Genomic DNA, 17,214 nt, shown 5'->3' with positions numbered 1-17,214 from the left:
TGGGTTCCCTCTAGTGCCGGCGTCTGAGTGCAGGCCATGCCTGAGCCAGGCTCTCCCCTGGTCCTGGGTCTGAGCCACTTCGTGTCCCCTCAGCAAACTCTCCTTTCCAGGAGGACAGATCAAAGGGAGTCCTGACTAATCCAGACATTGTCAGTTTTCACGTTCCTGAATCTTTCTACCCTTACTGTCAAGCTCAGGGAATCATCACTCCTCCAGATAATGGAGGGTCACTTTTATTGTTAGACTTTCTACAACTAGGAGCGATGTACTTAACTTTTTACTCCATAAACAACTGATTTTTAATAATTAACTTTTTCACCCGTTTGGAATACATTTGTATTACAGGGAGCATGAATCTAAATTTATCCTTTTGGGCCTAAAATAATTAGTTTCTCCAACATCATTTATTAAATGAAACTCCTCTTTCCTGGGTTCTGTTGAGACCCCTGCACTCAGGTATTACACATGCGTGCTCTGGCCCATGGGGGTGACACACCTGTCCCCCCCCCCATTTCCATCACTGCAGCCTGGTAACTGTTTAAACAGCTGACAGAGCGGGCACCTCCCTTCATGAGTCTTTTCCTCAAGATACTCTTTCCTGTTTTCTTACCAAACTAATCTGAAATCTAATTAAGGCCCATCTTTCAACACTCAGTAACGCCATCAGTAGGAACCCATGATACTCACAGAAGACAGTGGCCTGTGGGCCTCCCTGGGAACCCACTCTCCAGGTCAGGACCTAGGCCCCTCCACTTACTCACTCTGTGATTTTGGTCAAACAACTTGCCCTCAGGATCCTCATCTACAAAATGGTAAAAGTAACAGTACCTACCTCATTGGTTCACCATGGGAAATAAAACAGAACATATGTGCAAAGGGCACAGTCCTGAAGTCAGGGCTCTCATTCGGTGCTTCGGGATGAGAGCCTGTCCTCACCTCGATGCCCCGGCCCCCGGCCTAAGGACGGTGCTACCTAAGAAAGTCTTCCCCTCACCCCACACTTGCCTGCTCAGCGGCCAGCCAATTGGAGGAGGATTCAATGGGAGTGTGTAAATGGGAGATAAAATGTCTTGGTTGTACCTGTTTGTGGTTTAGCTTTGTATATAAAAAAAAAAAAAAAGGAAATAAACTTGAAAATTGTCTGTCACCATAAAAATAAAACAAAAATTAAAATATTTACTGCTCCCCCCAAAAAAACAAACAAAAAACAAACAAAAACTGATAGGACATAGCACCTTTTCCTGCTCACTCCTGCCCTCCCAGACCCTCAGCGGGGCCGTGCAGCAGACAGCACACGACTGGGCCCAGCATGGGGCTAACTCCATCCTCCCCAGACCTCTATTCTAATGAGCCCAGGCAAGGCTACCAGGAGCAGGTAGAGTCACAGTGCTTTAGCCCAACAAAGACCTGGCTTTGGGGGTCAACGATGTCAGATTTTCCATCAGAATGTTCTGACAGTAGACACCTGTTTAACCAACAGAACAAAATCTAATTCAGGCCAAACATCAACAGCGAGAGAAAATGATTAAAGGTTATTCTGAGCACTAGATTCTCCATCCAAAAGAAAGGACAGCACGGTAGGCAGAGGGAACTGAATGCAGTCTGCATCCCTGACACATGAAGCGCGCAGCCTGGGGAACAAGACACAAAACAGGTAAAACAAGTAAAACAGGCAGGGGCCGGGCAGGCCTCCAATCCAGAAGGAGGAGCACAGCTGTCACTCTGTCGTCACAGGAAATCTAAAAACCTAAGCTGAGTGGCAACTGTCAGAACTGCATTTGGGGTAGAACAGGCTGGCTACACTGCAAAGAATGGTTTTTAGGCATGAGTTGCTAAACTACAGCCTGTAGGCCAAATCTGGCCTACCAGCTGATTTTGTAAATACAGTTTTATTGGGACAAGTTCACGCCCATTAATTTATGTATTTTCTATGGCTGCTTTCACAGAACAACAGCAGAGCTGACCAGTTGAAGGAGAGACCCATATGGCCCAGAGAGACTAAACTATTTACTATCTAGCCCTTTACAGAAAGTCTAATGACCCCTGATTTAAAGATTGGGGGCCAGGGAACCAATTAGGAAGATACTGCAATAGGCAGAGAATTAACAAGAGCCTGAATTAAAGCCATGTTTAAAGAACAGGGAGTAGGGACTGCCCTGGTGGCACAGTGGTTAAGAATCTGCCTGCCAATGCAGAGAACACGGGTTCAAGCCCTGGGCCAGGAAGATCCCACATGCCACCAAGCAACTAAGCCCATGCGCCACAACTACTGAGCCTGTGTTCTAAATCCCACAAGCCACAACTAGAGGAAGCCTGTGCACAGCAACAAAGACCCAACGCACCCAAAAATAAATAAATAAAAATAAATTTATTAAAAAAAAAAAAAAAGGACAGGGAGTAGCAAAGGTGCTGAGAAACACCTAAGAGGTAAATCTGGTGGAGAGATGAAGGATGAAGGGGTGGGGAGGGGCTTCCAGGATGACTCTGCAGTTTCCGGCTCATGGCCAGTGGGACCATGAACTGCCATCAGGAAGCAGGGAAGAGAAGCCAGGGCAGAAGAGACAGAGGCTGCTGAAGCCATGGGACCTCGGATATAAGTCCAAAGGTCAGAAAGAGGTCATCCATCAGAATGACCCAAAATGACGAGAGGGCTGACCTCACCCAAAGACAGGAGAGGGAGCAGGAGGAGGACAGACGTGCGTCCCACCGAGGACACAGCCTCAGAGCGCCTGCCCCTGGAGCCATGGCCTGCCCCCTGAGCTTCTCTACTTCATTCAACATCCTTTCGTTTCTTTTTTTGGGGCTGTGCCGAGAGGCACATGGGATCTAGTTCCCTGACCAGGGGTGGAACCTGCGCCCCATGCAGTGGGAGTGTGGGTCTTAACCGCTGGACGGCCAGGGAGGCCCTAATACTCTTTCTTCACACCTTCTCGTATAGTTACTCAAACAAAACCAGTGTTGGCAGAAAAAGAACTCACTCACCTGATTCAGCTCTCAGTTCCAGGCCTTTGGCTTTTAGTCTTGAGTCAATAAATTTTTCTTTTTCCTAAAAGAAGACAGCTATCAGAATTCCCTTTCTTCATCTTTCCGTTTTTCCTTGGCTAGGACACAGCTCTCGTGTTCTGGAGAAATCTGGATGTGGATTTCCTGAGAAGTGGCCCATCTCAAAGCCTGTTTTAAACCATCTGAACTTAGTTAAAAGTTTCATGCTTGAAATAGGATTTGAAAATGAGATGTTTAATAACCTTTGGGAGGCACTGTTTGTTTATAAATCCACAGAATAAGATAAATGCAACTCCATTTGACTTAGCCTGCCCAAATGGATAAACATGTATCGCCTAAGTCTTTCTTCTGGATTAGAATATTTATACTCCTTTCTCGTAGTTTATTGATGAGTATGCTATTAAGAATCCTGAATTCTCAGGAAGAATGACAACACATCCCAGACACGCATAATTTCATAAACATACACACACACACACACACAAAAGCGTATATACATGTGGAACCTGCAGTTCTGGTTCTGGCTCTGCTACTCTCTTTACTTCCTTGAACGTCTCAAGATCCGTGATTCTGTGAATGATCAATATCTCTTCTTTACAGTTACATACTGACTTTAAAATTCTATGCATACATACACATATACATATGTATGGCGTGGAGGCAATGAGATGCTGCCAAATAACTGCAAGGCAAAGCAGATGCTAAAGATTCAGCACCCCCAAGTGGCCAACTGTATTATTTCTCATTCTGACCCGAAACCTAAACTTACCTTAAGAAAAGTCAAATTCTGGTTTGCCCAGAACTGTTGGTTCCATTCTTGTGTTTCTTGTCTTAATTCTCTTAACTTTTGTTCCAATGGTGATTCATTTTCAGGGATGTAGAAGTGAACAGGTCGAAGGTTTGAATATTTATCTGGGGGTCCTATCCAATCATGGCAAGATTTTCTTGGAGGGCAGAATCTTGAGACCTTTAACAAAACGCATGGCTTTACTATACAACTTAACAAATCTCTAGTATTATAAAATGAACAGTCCAGATCTATTAAAGACCCTTGTCAGCTTCCTCTTTTTAAGACTATGTGCCAGGGAATATCCAAATTAAAAGAACTATAATAAATAGCATTCACGTTAATACCACACCAAACATGTTCAACAATGGTGCTGGAATAATTCAACATCATAAGGCGAAAAAGAATGTCAACCTGTGCTTTGTATCATATACAAAAATTAACGCAAAATGGATCAAAGACGTAAAATGTAAAATCTAAAACTATAAAACTTCTAAAACACTAAAAATTCTACAAGCTTGGATTAGGCAAAGATTTCTTACGTACACCACCAAAAGCACAATCCACAAAATAAGAAATAGATGAACTGGACTACACCAAAGTTAAACTCTTCTGTTCTCCTAAAGACACTATTAAGAAAATGAAAAGACAAGCCACAGACTGGGAAAAAATACATGCAAATCTGTAAAAGGACTTGTTTCTAGAATATATATAGACTTTTCAAAACTCCATAATAAGAAAACACACAACCCAATATAAAAATGGGCAAAGGGCTTCCCTGATGGAGCAGTGGTTAAGAATCTGCCTGCCAATGCAGGGGACACAGGTTCGAGCCCTGGTCTGGGAAGAGCCCACGTGCCGTGGAGCAACTAAGCCCGTGCTCCACAACTACTGAGCCTGCGCTCTAGAGCCTGCAAGCCACAACTACTGAAGCCCGTGCGCCTAGAGCTTGTGCTCTGCAACAAGAGAAGCCACCACAATGAGAAGCCCACGCACTACAACAAAGAGTAGCCCCTGCTCTCCGCAACTAGAGAAAGCTCGCACACAGCAACAAAGACCCAACGCAGCCAAAAATAAATAAATAAAATTAATTAAAAAAAAAAAATGGGCAAAATATTTAAATAAAAGTTTCCGAAGAAGATATATAGATGACAAATAAAAGCACATAAAAAATGCTCAACATCGGGCTTCCCTGGTGGCGCAGTGGTTGTCGATGCAGGGGACGCATAAAAAAAAAAAAGCTCAACATCATTAGTCATTAGAGAAATGCAAATCAAAACCACAATGGGATATCACTACACATCTATTAATATGGCTAAAAAAAAATCTGCCAAAACAAGTGCTGTCAAGGACATAAAACAATCGAGTTCTTAAATATTGCTCATGGCAATGCAAAATGATACAACCACTTGGGAAAAAAGTCAGCAGTCCATTATAAAATTAAACACACACCTAACATACAACCCAGCAACCCCTTCCCAGGTTATTTATCCAAGATGCATGAGTTCACATGTTCGCACAAAAACCTGGATATGACTGTTTAAAGTGGCTTTATGTATAACTGCCAAAATCTGGAATTAGCCGAAATACCCTTCCACTGATGAACAGAAAAACACAGCACGGCATATACATGTGACGGACACTACTCGACAACAGAGGAGACTACAGGTAACACAGATGAATCTCAAAGGCACTATGCGGATTGAAGAGGCCACACCAAAGAGGCTGCACACTGGATGGTTCTATTCCCAAGACATCCTGGAAAAGACACGTGCTAGGGTAGAGGAAGGGGGTGACTACAAAGGAATTTTCTGGGGTGGTGAAAGTGATTGATACCTTGAATTGGGGCGCACATGTCTGCCAGGAGTGAATTTTCCTATATGTGAACTGGACTTCAATAAACCTGATATTAAAATAAAGAGATCAGCTGAGTGAGTAAAAGACTATCCATTTGTCTGTTAAAAGGTCAATGTAACCACAATCCATGGGGGGAAATAACATTCAGTTTGGAAATCTCTTATACCCTATTTTTAAAAAAGAAAGCTCTACCTATAATGGAAAATGTATAACTAAATCACTTTGCTGTACACCCGAAGGTAACACAACACTGTAAATTAACTGTCCTCCGATTTTAAAAGAGCAAAAGCTCTACTGAGCACGACTTCTACCTCCGGAACATCGGAGTGCCTCCCGCCAGTCCTCCCTCCAGAAACAACCAGAAAACTACTCAGCAGCACAGAAGAGTGAGCCACTGACAGGTGGAACACGGACAGATCTCAAAACTACAGAGCGAAAGAGCCAGGCACCAAAGAGGACATTCTATGTGATTCCACTTATGTGACATTCTAGAAAAAGTAACCAGATCAATGGTAGCCTAGAGTGAGGGGTGGAGGGGATTGGAGTGATGTTCTGGATCTTATTGGGGTGGTGATTGCACAGATTTACACATTTGTCACAACTCATCAAACTCGAAATGGGTGCACTCATTTTACTATATATAAATTATACCTCAATAAAGTCAATTAAAAGAGCGGTAAAGGGCTTCCCTGGTGGCGCAGTGGTTGAGAGACCGCCTGCCGATGCAGGGGACACGGGTTCGTGCCCCGGTCCCGGAGGATCCCACATGCCGCGGAGCGGCTGGGCCCGTGAGCCATGGCCACTGAGCCTGTGCGTCCGGAGCCTGTGCTCCGCAACGGGAGAGGCCCGCATACCGCAAAAAAAAAAAAAAAGAGTGGTAAAACTTACAAAGATAAAGAATTACTATATTGAACATAATTAACAGTTCTTCTGCATTTAGAAGGCCCTTCATTTAGGATACTTCAGTACTTCACTATCACCATTATAAGCTGCAACTTCCAAGGAACTAAAAAGAGAGATGCAGGGTTTGCAAAGTTTAAGATAAAGCAGCTCTTTTTCTATCAGGAAGCAGCTTACTTATAATTTCATTTGAAAAACGTAGCTTTACTAGCTAATCATTTCTCAAATTAATGCAGATAACCAGGTGCAGCTGTGTGCTTTGCAATGGCTCACTTGGCAAGAGCACCACGGGAGGAAAGGAGAGGCCAAGCAGAAGCTCAGCTTGGTGTACAATCCTCAGCGTTCCTCTCCCTGGTGTGGGTCTGACCATCTTCTGGTCCCTGGACTCAACCCTGGACAATTAGAGTAAAGAGCCAAGTGTAGACTGAGAAAGGAAACCAAGTCACTCTTCAGGAAACACAGTCAGTTAGTTTTCGCTCTGACGGCTGCCACTAAGCACCACCCACCTACACCAAGCACCACCCACCTACACCAAGCATCCCAAGAACTTGGCGTTAACCGAAGGAGAAGGCTAAATGCAGCACTACCCGTCGGCCCTCTCCTTGTCTTGGATGCTATGACCTTCCTAAGTCTTCTAAATTCCCAGGCAGTCTAAAAATAGGAAGAATTTAAAACGTGACAAGGATAGCAGCGGGTTTGGTCGGGAAGTGGGTTACAAAGCTCGGTGTGGCCACCTAGCGGGGATAGTTCAGACCACAGAGAACACCTGAGGAGGTTACATCAGCTCTGCCATCACCGCTCAGAGCTCAGCAGGTCAAGTTATATTACAAAATATGCAGGGACATCCACTCATGCAAAAAGCTTCTCCTTACACCTGAGAACACAGAGTTTCTGAGTTATAACACGTTACAGCTCTGCCTTTAGGACAACACTGGCGTTTATAATATTTTATTAAAAATCTGGGGCATGTTCAGCTCAGCGTTAGAATGCTTACTATTTGGGGGCTTCCCTGGTGGCCCAGTGGTTACGACTCCACGCTCCCAATGCAGGGGGCCTGGGTTCGATCCCAGGGTCAATTCCTGGAACTAAGATCCCACATACCTCAACTAAGCGCCACAACCAGAGGAGCCCAAGGGCCGCAACAAAGACCCAGCGCAGCCAAAAATAAATAAATATTTTTTTTAAAAAAGGAATGCTTATTATTTAGAAAATTATTTTGAGTCTAGAATAAGTGAATGAGCAGGAAATGCTGAAAAGTACATGTGATTCCCTCAGACTCTCAAAACATTTCTAGAAAAGTATCTTCTAAAAAAAATTTCAAAATTTTAAGGACCCTTGACAGATTAGGTAAAAGAATACAGCATTTTTTTTTTTTTTTTTTGGTACGCAGGCCTCTCACTGTTGTGGCCTCTCCCGTTGTGGAGCACAGGCTCCGGATGCGCAGGTTCAGCGGCCATGGCTCACGGGCCCAGCCGCTCCGTGGCATGTGGGATCTTCCCAGACCGGGGCACTGAACCTGTATCCTCTGCATCGGCAGGCGGACTCTCAACCACTGCGCCACCAGGGAAGCCCAGAACACAGCATTTGACTGGGGAGAAAAAAAGACTGATAGAGGCCTTCCCTGGTGGCGCAGTGGTTAAGAATCCACCTTAGCAAAAAAAAAAAAAAAAAAAAATTGATAGAAAATGTCCAATCACTAAAAAGAACCTATGTAGTAATGACTTAAAGATTTGGTGACAAGTAGAATATGCCCTAAAATTCACTCAAATTTACACATCAGTAATGGAGCTTAAGAAACTGGAGGAGGTCCCAGGGGAATGCAAGGAAGGGTCCTTCAGGCCTGTTCTGGGGGGACATGACCACTCTGAGGGGGTGGAGAGGAAGAGCCACTCTCTGAGGCTGTGGCGGTATGGGGGCTGCAGGGACAGAGGAACGGGAGGAGGCCTGGGGACAGAGCCGCCCCCTGGGCAGTGGTGTGCCCATAAATGTTTAATATGGCTGGGGGACGCATGTGGTTAAAACTTCACTGATATAAGGATGTGCAGCACACACTTTACAAATAATAATAAAACATACGATACCTTTCCTCATAAATTTTACATAGCCGATTGATTCTCACAAACTGCTTTCATTAATTTTTAACAACTTTAGTGATATATAATTCACATACTACAGGGACTTCCCTGGTGGCGCAGTGGCTAAGACTCCGCGCTCCCAATGCAGGGGTCTGGGTTTGATCCCTGGTCAGGGAACTAGATCCCACATGCCGCAACTAAGATCCTACACAGCCAAATAAATAAATATTTTTTTAAAAAACAGTATTACTATAAAATTAACCCTTTTGATGTATACAATTCAGTGTTTTTAGCATGTTCACAGTGCTGGGCAACTATTATTACTAATTCCGGAACATTTTCATCACCCCTGAAAGAAACCCCGTACCCAAGAGCAGTCACTCCCCATTCTTCCCCTCCCCCAGTCCCTGGCAACCACGACTCCATGCATTTGCCTGTTCTATATATTTCATGTAAATGGAATCATACAACGTGCTCTTTTGTGACTGGCTTCTTTCACCGAACATGTTTTCCAGGTTCATCCAAGCTGTAGTATGTGTTGCCAATACTTCACTTCTTTTTATGGCTGAGTGACAGTCCATAGTGTGGGTATAAACACATTTTGTTTATCCAATTATCAGCTGAGAACATTTGGGTTGTTTCCACTTTTTGGCTATTATAAATAATGCTGCTATGAACATTTGTGTACAGATTTTTGTGTGGACATGTGTTTTCAATTCTCTTGGGTGTATATACAGGAGTAGCATTGCTGGGTCATATGGTGACTCTGATTAACACTTTGAGGAACTGCCAAACTGTTTTCCGAAGTGGCTGTATCATTTTCCATTCCTCACCAACACCTGCTATTGTCCATTTTTTAAAATGACAGCCATCCTAGCGGGTACGAAGTGGTATCTCATTGCAGTTCCTTCACTGATTTTTGCTAAATTTGGTATTAATAGCCAAACCCTGGTTGCAGGTGACTAATTAGTAAGCGTATAATACTTAGGACACAAAGGTGATTTGATATTAAGAAGTAGGGTGGGGGCTTCCCTGGTGGCACAGGGGTTGAGAATCCGCCTACCAATGCAGGGGACACGGGTTCGAGCCCTGGTCAGGGAAGATCCCACATGCCACGGAGCAACTAAGCCTGTCTGCCACAACTACTGAGCCTGTGCTCTAGAGCCCGTGAGCCACAACTACTGAGCCGGCGTGCCGCAACTACTGAAGCCCGCGCGCCTAGAGCCCGTGCTCCTCAACAAGAGAAGCCACCGCAATAAGAAGCCCGCACACCGCAACAAAGAGTAGCCCCCGCTCGCTGCAACTAGAGAAAGCCCGCGTGCAGCAACGAAGACCCAACGCAGCCAAAAATAAATTATTTAAAAAAAAAAAAGAAGTAGGGTGAACAAGACCTACTGACCTCATCTATTTGTCAAGGACACAAATGATTTTCTTTTGTTATTTATTTATTTATTTTTGGCTGCGTCGGGTCTCCGTTGCTGCACGCTGGCTTTCTCTAGTTGTGGCAAGCTTGCCACAACTTCCCGGACCAGGGCTTGAACCCATGTCTCCTGCATTGGCAGGCGGACTCTTAACCACTGCGCCACCAGGGAAGTCCACAAATGATTTCTTTGATGAAATGGATAACAGCTTTCAAATACTGGAAGAATATTTTCTCAATTTGGTTTATTCACAATATGATGTCAACCGACAAGATACACTTTTTTTTTTTTTTTTTTTTACACTATTTATTTGGCTGTGCCGGGTCTTAGCTGCGGCACACGGGATCTAGTTCCCTGACCAGGGAGCGAACCCGGGCCCCTGCATTGTAAGCATGGAGTCTCAACCACTTGACCACCAGGAAGTCCCAAGATATACTTCTTAATTTAATCCACATTACAGTTGACCCTCAAACAACTTAGGGGTCGGGGTGCCGACCCTCCATACACTCAAAAATCTGCATACAACTTTACAGTCGGCCCTCCATATCAGAGGTGCCACATCTGCAGACTGAACCAACCTGAGAGTATACAGTACTACAGAAAAAAATCTGAGCGTAAGTGGATCTGCGAAGTTCAAACACGCATTGTTCAAGGGTCAAGTGTACTAACATTTCATCCTTCACTTTCCTAAGTCTGGACAATCAACAAAACAGTAAGTCAAGCCCTGATTTGGAAATTTTGCCAATTTCCATAGTGCAATGACTTCCACCATGGACAACTTCAAGCTAGCAACGTGATGTTACTGAACAAGGAGTTAGGAAAAGATGTGCAGAAATACCATTATATGTTATTTCTGCCATACAGGTATGGTAGAAATAGATGCAAATAACCTCAGAAGCAGAGATAGTTATAATCCAACTTTTAGTAAGGGAGGCAAACTCTTCCTCTCCTCTCTGAGAGTCTCTAAACGGGCCTGAGAGTCAAACTAACATAAAACAGATTAACAAAAGAAAACCATATAGATTTTTTAATGTACACATGGGAGCACCCATAGGAAAATGAAGACCCCATAAAGCAGATAGGCCCAACTGCCTATATACCAGGCTGAACAAAAAGTAGCCACTGTGGAAGAGGGACTAAAATCTATGGGGAGACTAAAGGAAGGTAAGAGTTATTTTACCAAGACCCGTTTGCACAGACCTCTTTCACTCTCTGGTGATAAGAACACATTTTGTTCCTGATTTACGAAAGGCAGCTTTCACGCGGGAGGTTTATCTCCTGCCTAAAGGAAGAAAAGGGGGCGGTCACAGTGCCCTTCTTGCACCTGCTGTCTTTCAAGTGCTTTTAGCTCAAAATAATCTTTATGCCAAAGTGGCCTATTTCGGGGTGGCTTATTTTGTTACCCTTTAGTACTATTTATTTATTTTTATTTTAAAAAATATTTATTTGGCTGTGCTGGCTCTTAGTTGCAGTGTGAGAGATCTAGTTAGCTGACCAGGGATCGAACCCGGGCTCCCTGCATTGGGAGCGCATTGCCTTAGCCACTGGACCACCAGGGAAGTCCCTTCTGTACTCTTTAGAGAGCTAAAATTTACACCATTAGTTTAAATGCCTAAAAATGTTTTTAATTTTCCTAAAGATATTTATGAGGATATAGAAGAAACTTAATAGAACGTCCAAAATTATCAACATAATAAAAAAAGTTTGTTTCCTGTAGGTATTGTCGCCTAGAAACAAGCAAATATAAGTGTGTGTGTATTAGAAAACTAGTAAGGAAAAGAAATTTTTAAAAATATTTTCTAAAATTCTCTGTGTGCAGTTTTTGCCATAAGAATTCTAATTAGCCTCATTTCTGAGCAATGAATATTAGCAGGCTCTGCTGCTTCCAATACTTCATTTTACTTTTTCTTTTATTACCTTCAGACTTCTGGAGAACGAAGCTGCTAGAACTAAAACCTTCTCCGTGCTTCATGCTAGCTTATTTCACGATTGACGCAAACATTTTTATTAAGATGAATTTTTCTCACAGCTGCAGAAGATGCAAGAGCCTACAGCTGATGAAAGTTAAAGGGAGTCAAGTACTAGCTTCTGAGAAGCCTTCTTCTCTCTGGCCCAGGGAATAAGTTTACAGATTTCCAGGCCCAAGCAGCACTTAACGCTGGCACCCTCCCACCAGGCCCTTGAAGGGTTCAAACAGCTGCACCTGCAGCGGCTCCGACTACCTCCTGTGCCAGCTGCCCCGGGCCTCGGGCCTCCGTGGCAGGCTGAAGGCTCCACTTCAGTTCTGCAGTCAGCTAGTGCGTGCAGCTCTAACTGCCCCCAGAGGCCCGCCCTACACCCACCGATTCTCCAGACTGCAGCCAGAGCGATCGCTCCAAATCATTCAACCTAACGGTGCTACTTCTTCCCTTAAAAACCGTCAGTGACTACTCATTACCCTCAGGCTAAAGTCTAAAATCCTCACTGTGGTCTAGCAGCCCAGGCCTGCCCCATCTCTGCTTCCCCGTCCACCCACCGGAACTTCCTTTAATAACAGGACAGCTGATTTCTGACCGTCCTCGGGAACTCTACTTATGTCCTCCCTGAATCCCTCTCTCATCTCGTCCCCTTCACTGGCTTCAGGCTCCATGGCGCATCTCCAGGGCATCCTGAGCCTCCTGGTGACGTGAGGAAACACGTGTTTCCCCCACTAGACTGCAAGCCCACGGGGGCAGAAACTGCATCTCTCTGGTTGTAACAAGCGCTTGTTGGAGGAATGTTCTTCCCAGTTGTTAAAAATCTTTCCTGTTCACTTTCTCTATGATTATGCAGAGAAATCCCTTCATCTTCAAAAAGCTTGATTTACATGAACGATTTGGTGGAGAAACATCTAGCAAAGTTTTTTTTAACATTTATTTATTTATTTTGGGCTGTGTCGGGTCTTAGCTGCAGCATGTGGTATCTTTCGTTGTGGCGCACGGGCTCCAGAGCGCGTGGGCTCAGTAACTGTGGCAGGAGGGCTTAGTTGCCCCGTGGCGTGCGGGATCTTAGTTCCCCAACCGCGGATCGAACACGCGCCCCCTGAATTGGCAGGTGGATTCTCGACCACTGAACCACCAGGGAAGTCCCTAGCAAAGTTTAACTCGATATGGCAATCACTGATAACTAGCACCAGAATGCTGAGAAGTTCTGAGGGAGCCAGAAGCCATCACCGCCAAGAGTGTTCCTTATGTAACTGCTAGTTCTTGACGACTTTCTAGGTTTTCCAGTAAACTCTCAAAGGCTGTATGATCAGAGAAGCAGAAGGACACTGAGTGGCTGAGTGTTCTGGAGTACGACTTACACATGGTGGAAGAACAGAGAGGCACTGTTGCAGGTGGACACGTCAGAGCTGCAGGGGAAGTGGAAAGCCAGGCTGACCGGCTGCTGGAGAGGGACAGAGGGAGACGGGGAGAAGCCTAGGCGTAGCTGTCACCTCTGCGTGGCCAGCTCACACTCCACACCGGTCTACTACACCCTACTGACTAGCTCAGCATGGCTGTTTCATTTCTTCCTGCAGACTCAAACATCTTTATCTTTGACCATTTTTACTTTTGTCTAGTTCTTCTAAAGAGTGTCTCTCTTGTTGTCACTGGGAAGCAAAGTTGAGCCGTAAGAGGCACAGCCAGAGTGGAAAGTTCTAAATGAAGGGCCAGCAAGTCCCCAAGAAGGGACTGAACTCATCCTTCGTGTGTGAAAGTGATAGGGCCCCACTAGCAGAAAGGCATCCTGATCTGCTACCTAAGTCCTGAAACTATGCTCCTCGCCAGCAGGGTTGAAATACACTGACTTGATACTAGACTGACTTAAAAATCCTTTTTAGAAAGTAAAGGCAGGGGCTTCCCTGGTGGCGCAGTGGTTGAGAGTCCGCCTGACGATGCAGGGGACACGGGTTCCTGCCCCGATCCGGGAGGATCCCACATGCCGCGGAGCAGCTGGGCCCGTGAGCCATGGCCGCTGAGCCTGCGCGTCTGGAGCCTGTGCTCCGCAACGGGAGAGGCCACAACAGTGAGAGGCCCGCGTACCGGAAAAAAAAAAAAAAATGGCAGGACCGTAACACATAGACCTTTAATGTTTTATCCATCATTCTAAGAATAATATATGGTTACCACATTTTCCTTTTCTTTTAAAAAAGCTTTTAAGAAAAAAACCCTACTTTTCTGCAAGTATTTCTGGACTTTTCCCACACAGCCTTTGCATCTGTTGTATTCAGATATTCTCAGAAACTGAAGGTGATTCACACAAAGGGATCCAGTGAGTGGAGACAGAAACGGAGCCAGCCTGGGTCCCCTGCTGTGAACTTCTGTTGCAAGATGGGGTTCCTTCCCCTCCTCCAAGCTGGGGAGTCTGCACAACACCCCTTGGAGGTCAGCTCTGCCAGCAGCAAGGAGACAAAGGGGCAGGTTCCACCCTAACTGCACCTGTTTACCTGCCTTACTATCTCCCAGAACTGTACCCCATCTATTCTTACAGGTTCCCTATCAAGAAATGCTACAGAAGCCACCCCAGCTGCCCATGCGTAACAAGGCAAGCTCAAAGGAGCCGGGGTATTCAGTTACTTCCCCATATGCATCTTTTAGTTATTGCTTAAAACTACTGTACAGTTCATACGTGAACTCTGTGAACCAACTCCTTCAATCATCCTCAGTTTTCCACTATAATTTGAGAGACTGCATCTTCAATTACGGCAGAAGTAGTTCTTCTACTCTCCCCTATAAACATATATTCTGTCTTTGTTCACCCAAGAACTGCTATTTAAAAGGGAGAAGAAGGGGCTTGGGGGAGGAAAAGAAAGAACCCCTTCGAGGTTTGAATAATTACCATAATTTACCGTTCTTACAGCAAAGCATACAGCACAGCTTCCTGAGGCCTGGAGTGGCAGGGAAGTGCGTGGGAAGGCGTGCTAGACCTGACAGTTCCGCGGAGGACCACACATGTTCTTACTGGTCACACTGAGTTTTCATTACTGGGGGGTGGGGTGGTGATGAACCTTCCAGTTTTTTCTCTGTAACTGTAAACTGCCAAGCTGGGCAGCCCCACACCAGGCCTCTCCTTGTTCAGCTCTGCAGGCCCAGCCTGGCTCTCCATCCCTTCTGCCTTGCAGCAGGCTCCAGAGCTCTGCCAGCACACTCCCACCCTGGGGCCTGTCCCTCTAGAAGCCGGGATTTGGAGTGGGAGACCTTTTTATCCAGTGCCTTCCTTCCCAGAAGTGCCTGTACACAACACAAAGCTCCTCTCTGAGTTAAAGTTTCACTGCCAGACACTGGGGAAACCAACGGGCAACAATGAAAGGAACAAATGTTGGCCAGATCCAGCGTTCTCGGCATGTTTCCTGGTCTAGAGTCCTAACCCTCCCGGGATGGGAACTGAAAGCCTTTCCCTTCTGGAGAGGTGGAGCCCCCAGCCTGTAGTTCTAGGCGGACGCTAGACAAAGCAGCACACTGAATTCAGCAGTACACAAAAGGGCCACTGCATCAGGACCAAGCTGGGTTTATACGGGAGTGCAAGGCTGGTTTAACGTCCGAACATCAACAACCAATGAAGCAGTCTTCTCAGAAATAAAGAAGTCAAATCCACATGAGGTCAAGGCTGTAGAGTGCAGCTGTCTGTTTACAGGAAACACACAGGGCAGAGGACCACGTTAAATTACACCATGGGAATGCAATCAGCAAAATCCAGACTCTGAGAAACTCCAAAGGACAGACTCCCCTCAGCAGCCCCAGATAGACTGCGTCAAAAACAGGAAGGGGACCGGAATCACAACTAACTGCTGAACAATCATCGACAGGAAGACACTGGAACTCACCAAAAAAGACACCCCACAACCAAAGACAAAGGAGAAGCCACAATGAGCCGGTAGGAGGGGCGCAAATCACAATAGAATCAAATCCCATAGCCGCTGGGCGGGTGACTCACGAACTGCAGAACACTTACACCACAGGAGTCCACACACTGGAGTGAAGGTCCTGAGCCCCAGGGCAGGCTTCCCAACCTGGGGGTCCAGCAACGGGAGGAGGAATTCCTAGAGAATCAGACTTTGAAGGCTATCGGGATTTGACTGCAGGACTTCGACAGGACTGGGGGAAACAGAGACTCCACTCCTGGAGGGCACACACGAAGTAGTGCGCGCATCGGGACCCAGGGGAAGGAGCAGCGACCCCATAGGAGACCGAACCAGACCTACCTGCTAGTGTTGGAGGGTCTCCTGCAGAGGCAGGGGGTGGCTGTGGCTCACCGTGGGGACAAGGACACTGGCAGCAGAGTTCTGGGAAGTACTCATTGTCATGAGCCCTCCCAGAATCCTCCATTAGCCCCACCAAAGAGCCCAGGTAGGCTCCAGTGCTGGGTCGCCTCAGGCCAAACAACCAATAGGGAGGGAACCCAGCCCTATCAGCAGACAAGCAGTTTAAAGTGTTACTGAGCTCCGCCCACCAGAGCAACAGCCAGCTCTACCCGACACCAGTCCCTCCCGTGAGGAAACTTGCTCAAGCTTCTTAGAGAGCCTCATCCACCAGAGGGCAGACAGCAGAAGCAAGAAGAACTACAATCCTGCAGTCTGTGGAAGAAAAACCACACTCACAGAAAGACAGACAAAATGAAAAGGCAGAGGACTTTGTACCAGATGAAGGAACAAGATAAAACCCCAGAAAAACAACTAAACGAAGTGGAGATAGGCAACCTTCCAAAAAGAATTCAGAATAATGATAGTGAAGATGATCCAGGACCTCAGAAAAAGAATGGAGGCAAAGACCAAAAAGATGCAAGAAATGTTGAACAAAGACCTAGAAGAATTAAAGAACAAACGCCTAGAAGAATTAACAAACGGACAGAGATAGACAATACAATAACTGAAATGAAAAATACACCAGAAGGAATCAATAGCAGAATAACTGAGGCAGAAGAACAGATAGTGACCTGGAAGACAGAATGGTGGAATTCACCGCTGTGGAACAGAATAAAGAAAAAAGAACGAAAAGACATGAAGACAGCCTAAGAGACCTCTGGGACAACATTAAACACAACAACATTCAGATTATAGGGGTCCCAGAAGGAGAAGATAGAGAGAAAGAACCCGAGAAAATATTTGAAGAGATGATAGTCGAAAACTTCCCTAACATGGGAAAGGAAATAGCCAGCCAAGTCCAGGAAGCGC

General features: G+C 45.6%; 1 protein-coding gene across 3 annotated transcripts in view; it reads right to left on the bottom strand.

The window, feature by feature from the left end:
- The window catches only part of COA8 (cytochrome c oxidase assembly factor 8), a 31,782-nt gene that overhangs the window by 8,205 nt on the left and 6,363 nt on the right, over positions 1-17,214 (bottom strand). For 2 of the 3 annotated variants that reach the window (XM_024758341.1, XM_024758351.1), the window contains exons 2-3: positions 3,773-3,970; positions 2,983-3,046 (exon numbers count right to left, since the gene is read on the bottom strand). In XM_024758341.1, coding sequence (XP_024614109.1) covers positions 2,983-3,046; positions 3,773-3,970 — 262 coding nt within the window. Of the gene's footprint in view, positions 1-2,982; positions 3,047-3,772; positions 3,971-5,626; positions 5,694-17,214 lie in introns of all 3 variants that reach the window. The other variant, XM_024758360.1, reaches the window with a different exon arrangement.

Source organism: Neophocaena asiaeorientalis, unplaced genomic scaffold, assembly GCF_003031525.2.
Source record: "Neophocaena asiaeorientalis asiaeorientalis breed wild unplaced genomic scaffold, Neophocaena_asiaeorientalis_V1.1 scaffold476, whole genome shotgun sequence".
NCBI classification, from domain to species: Eukaryota; Metazoa; Chordata; class Mammalia; order Artiodactyla; family Phocoenidae; genus Neophocaena; species Neophocaena asiaeorientalis.
This window is presented reverse-complemented; position numbering and strand designations above follow the sequence as displayed.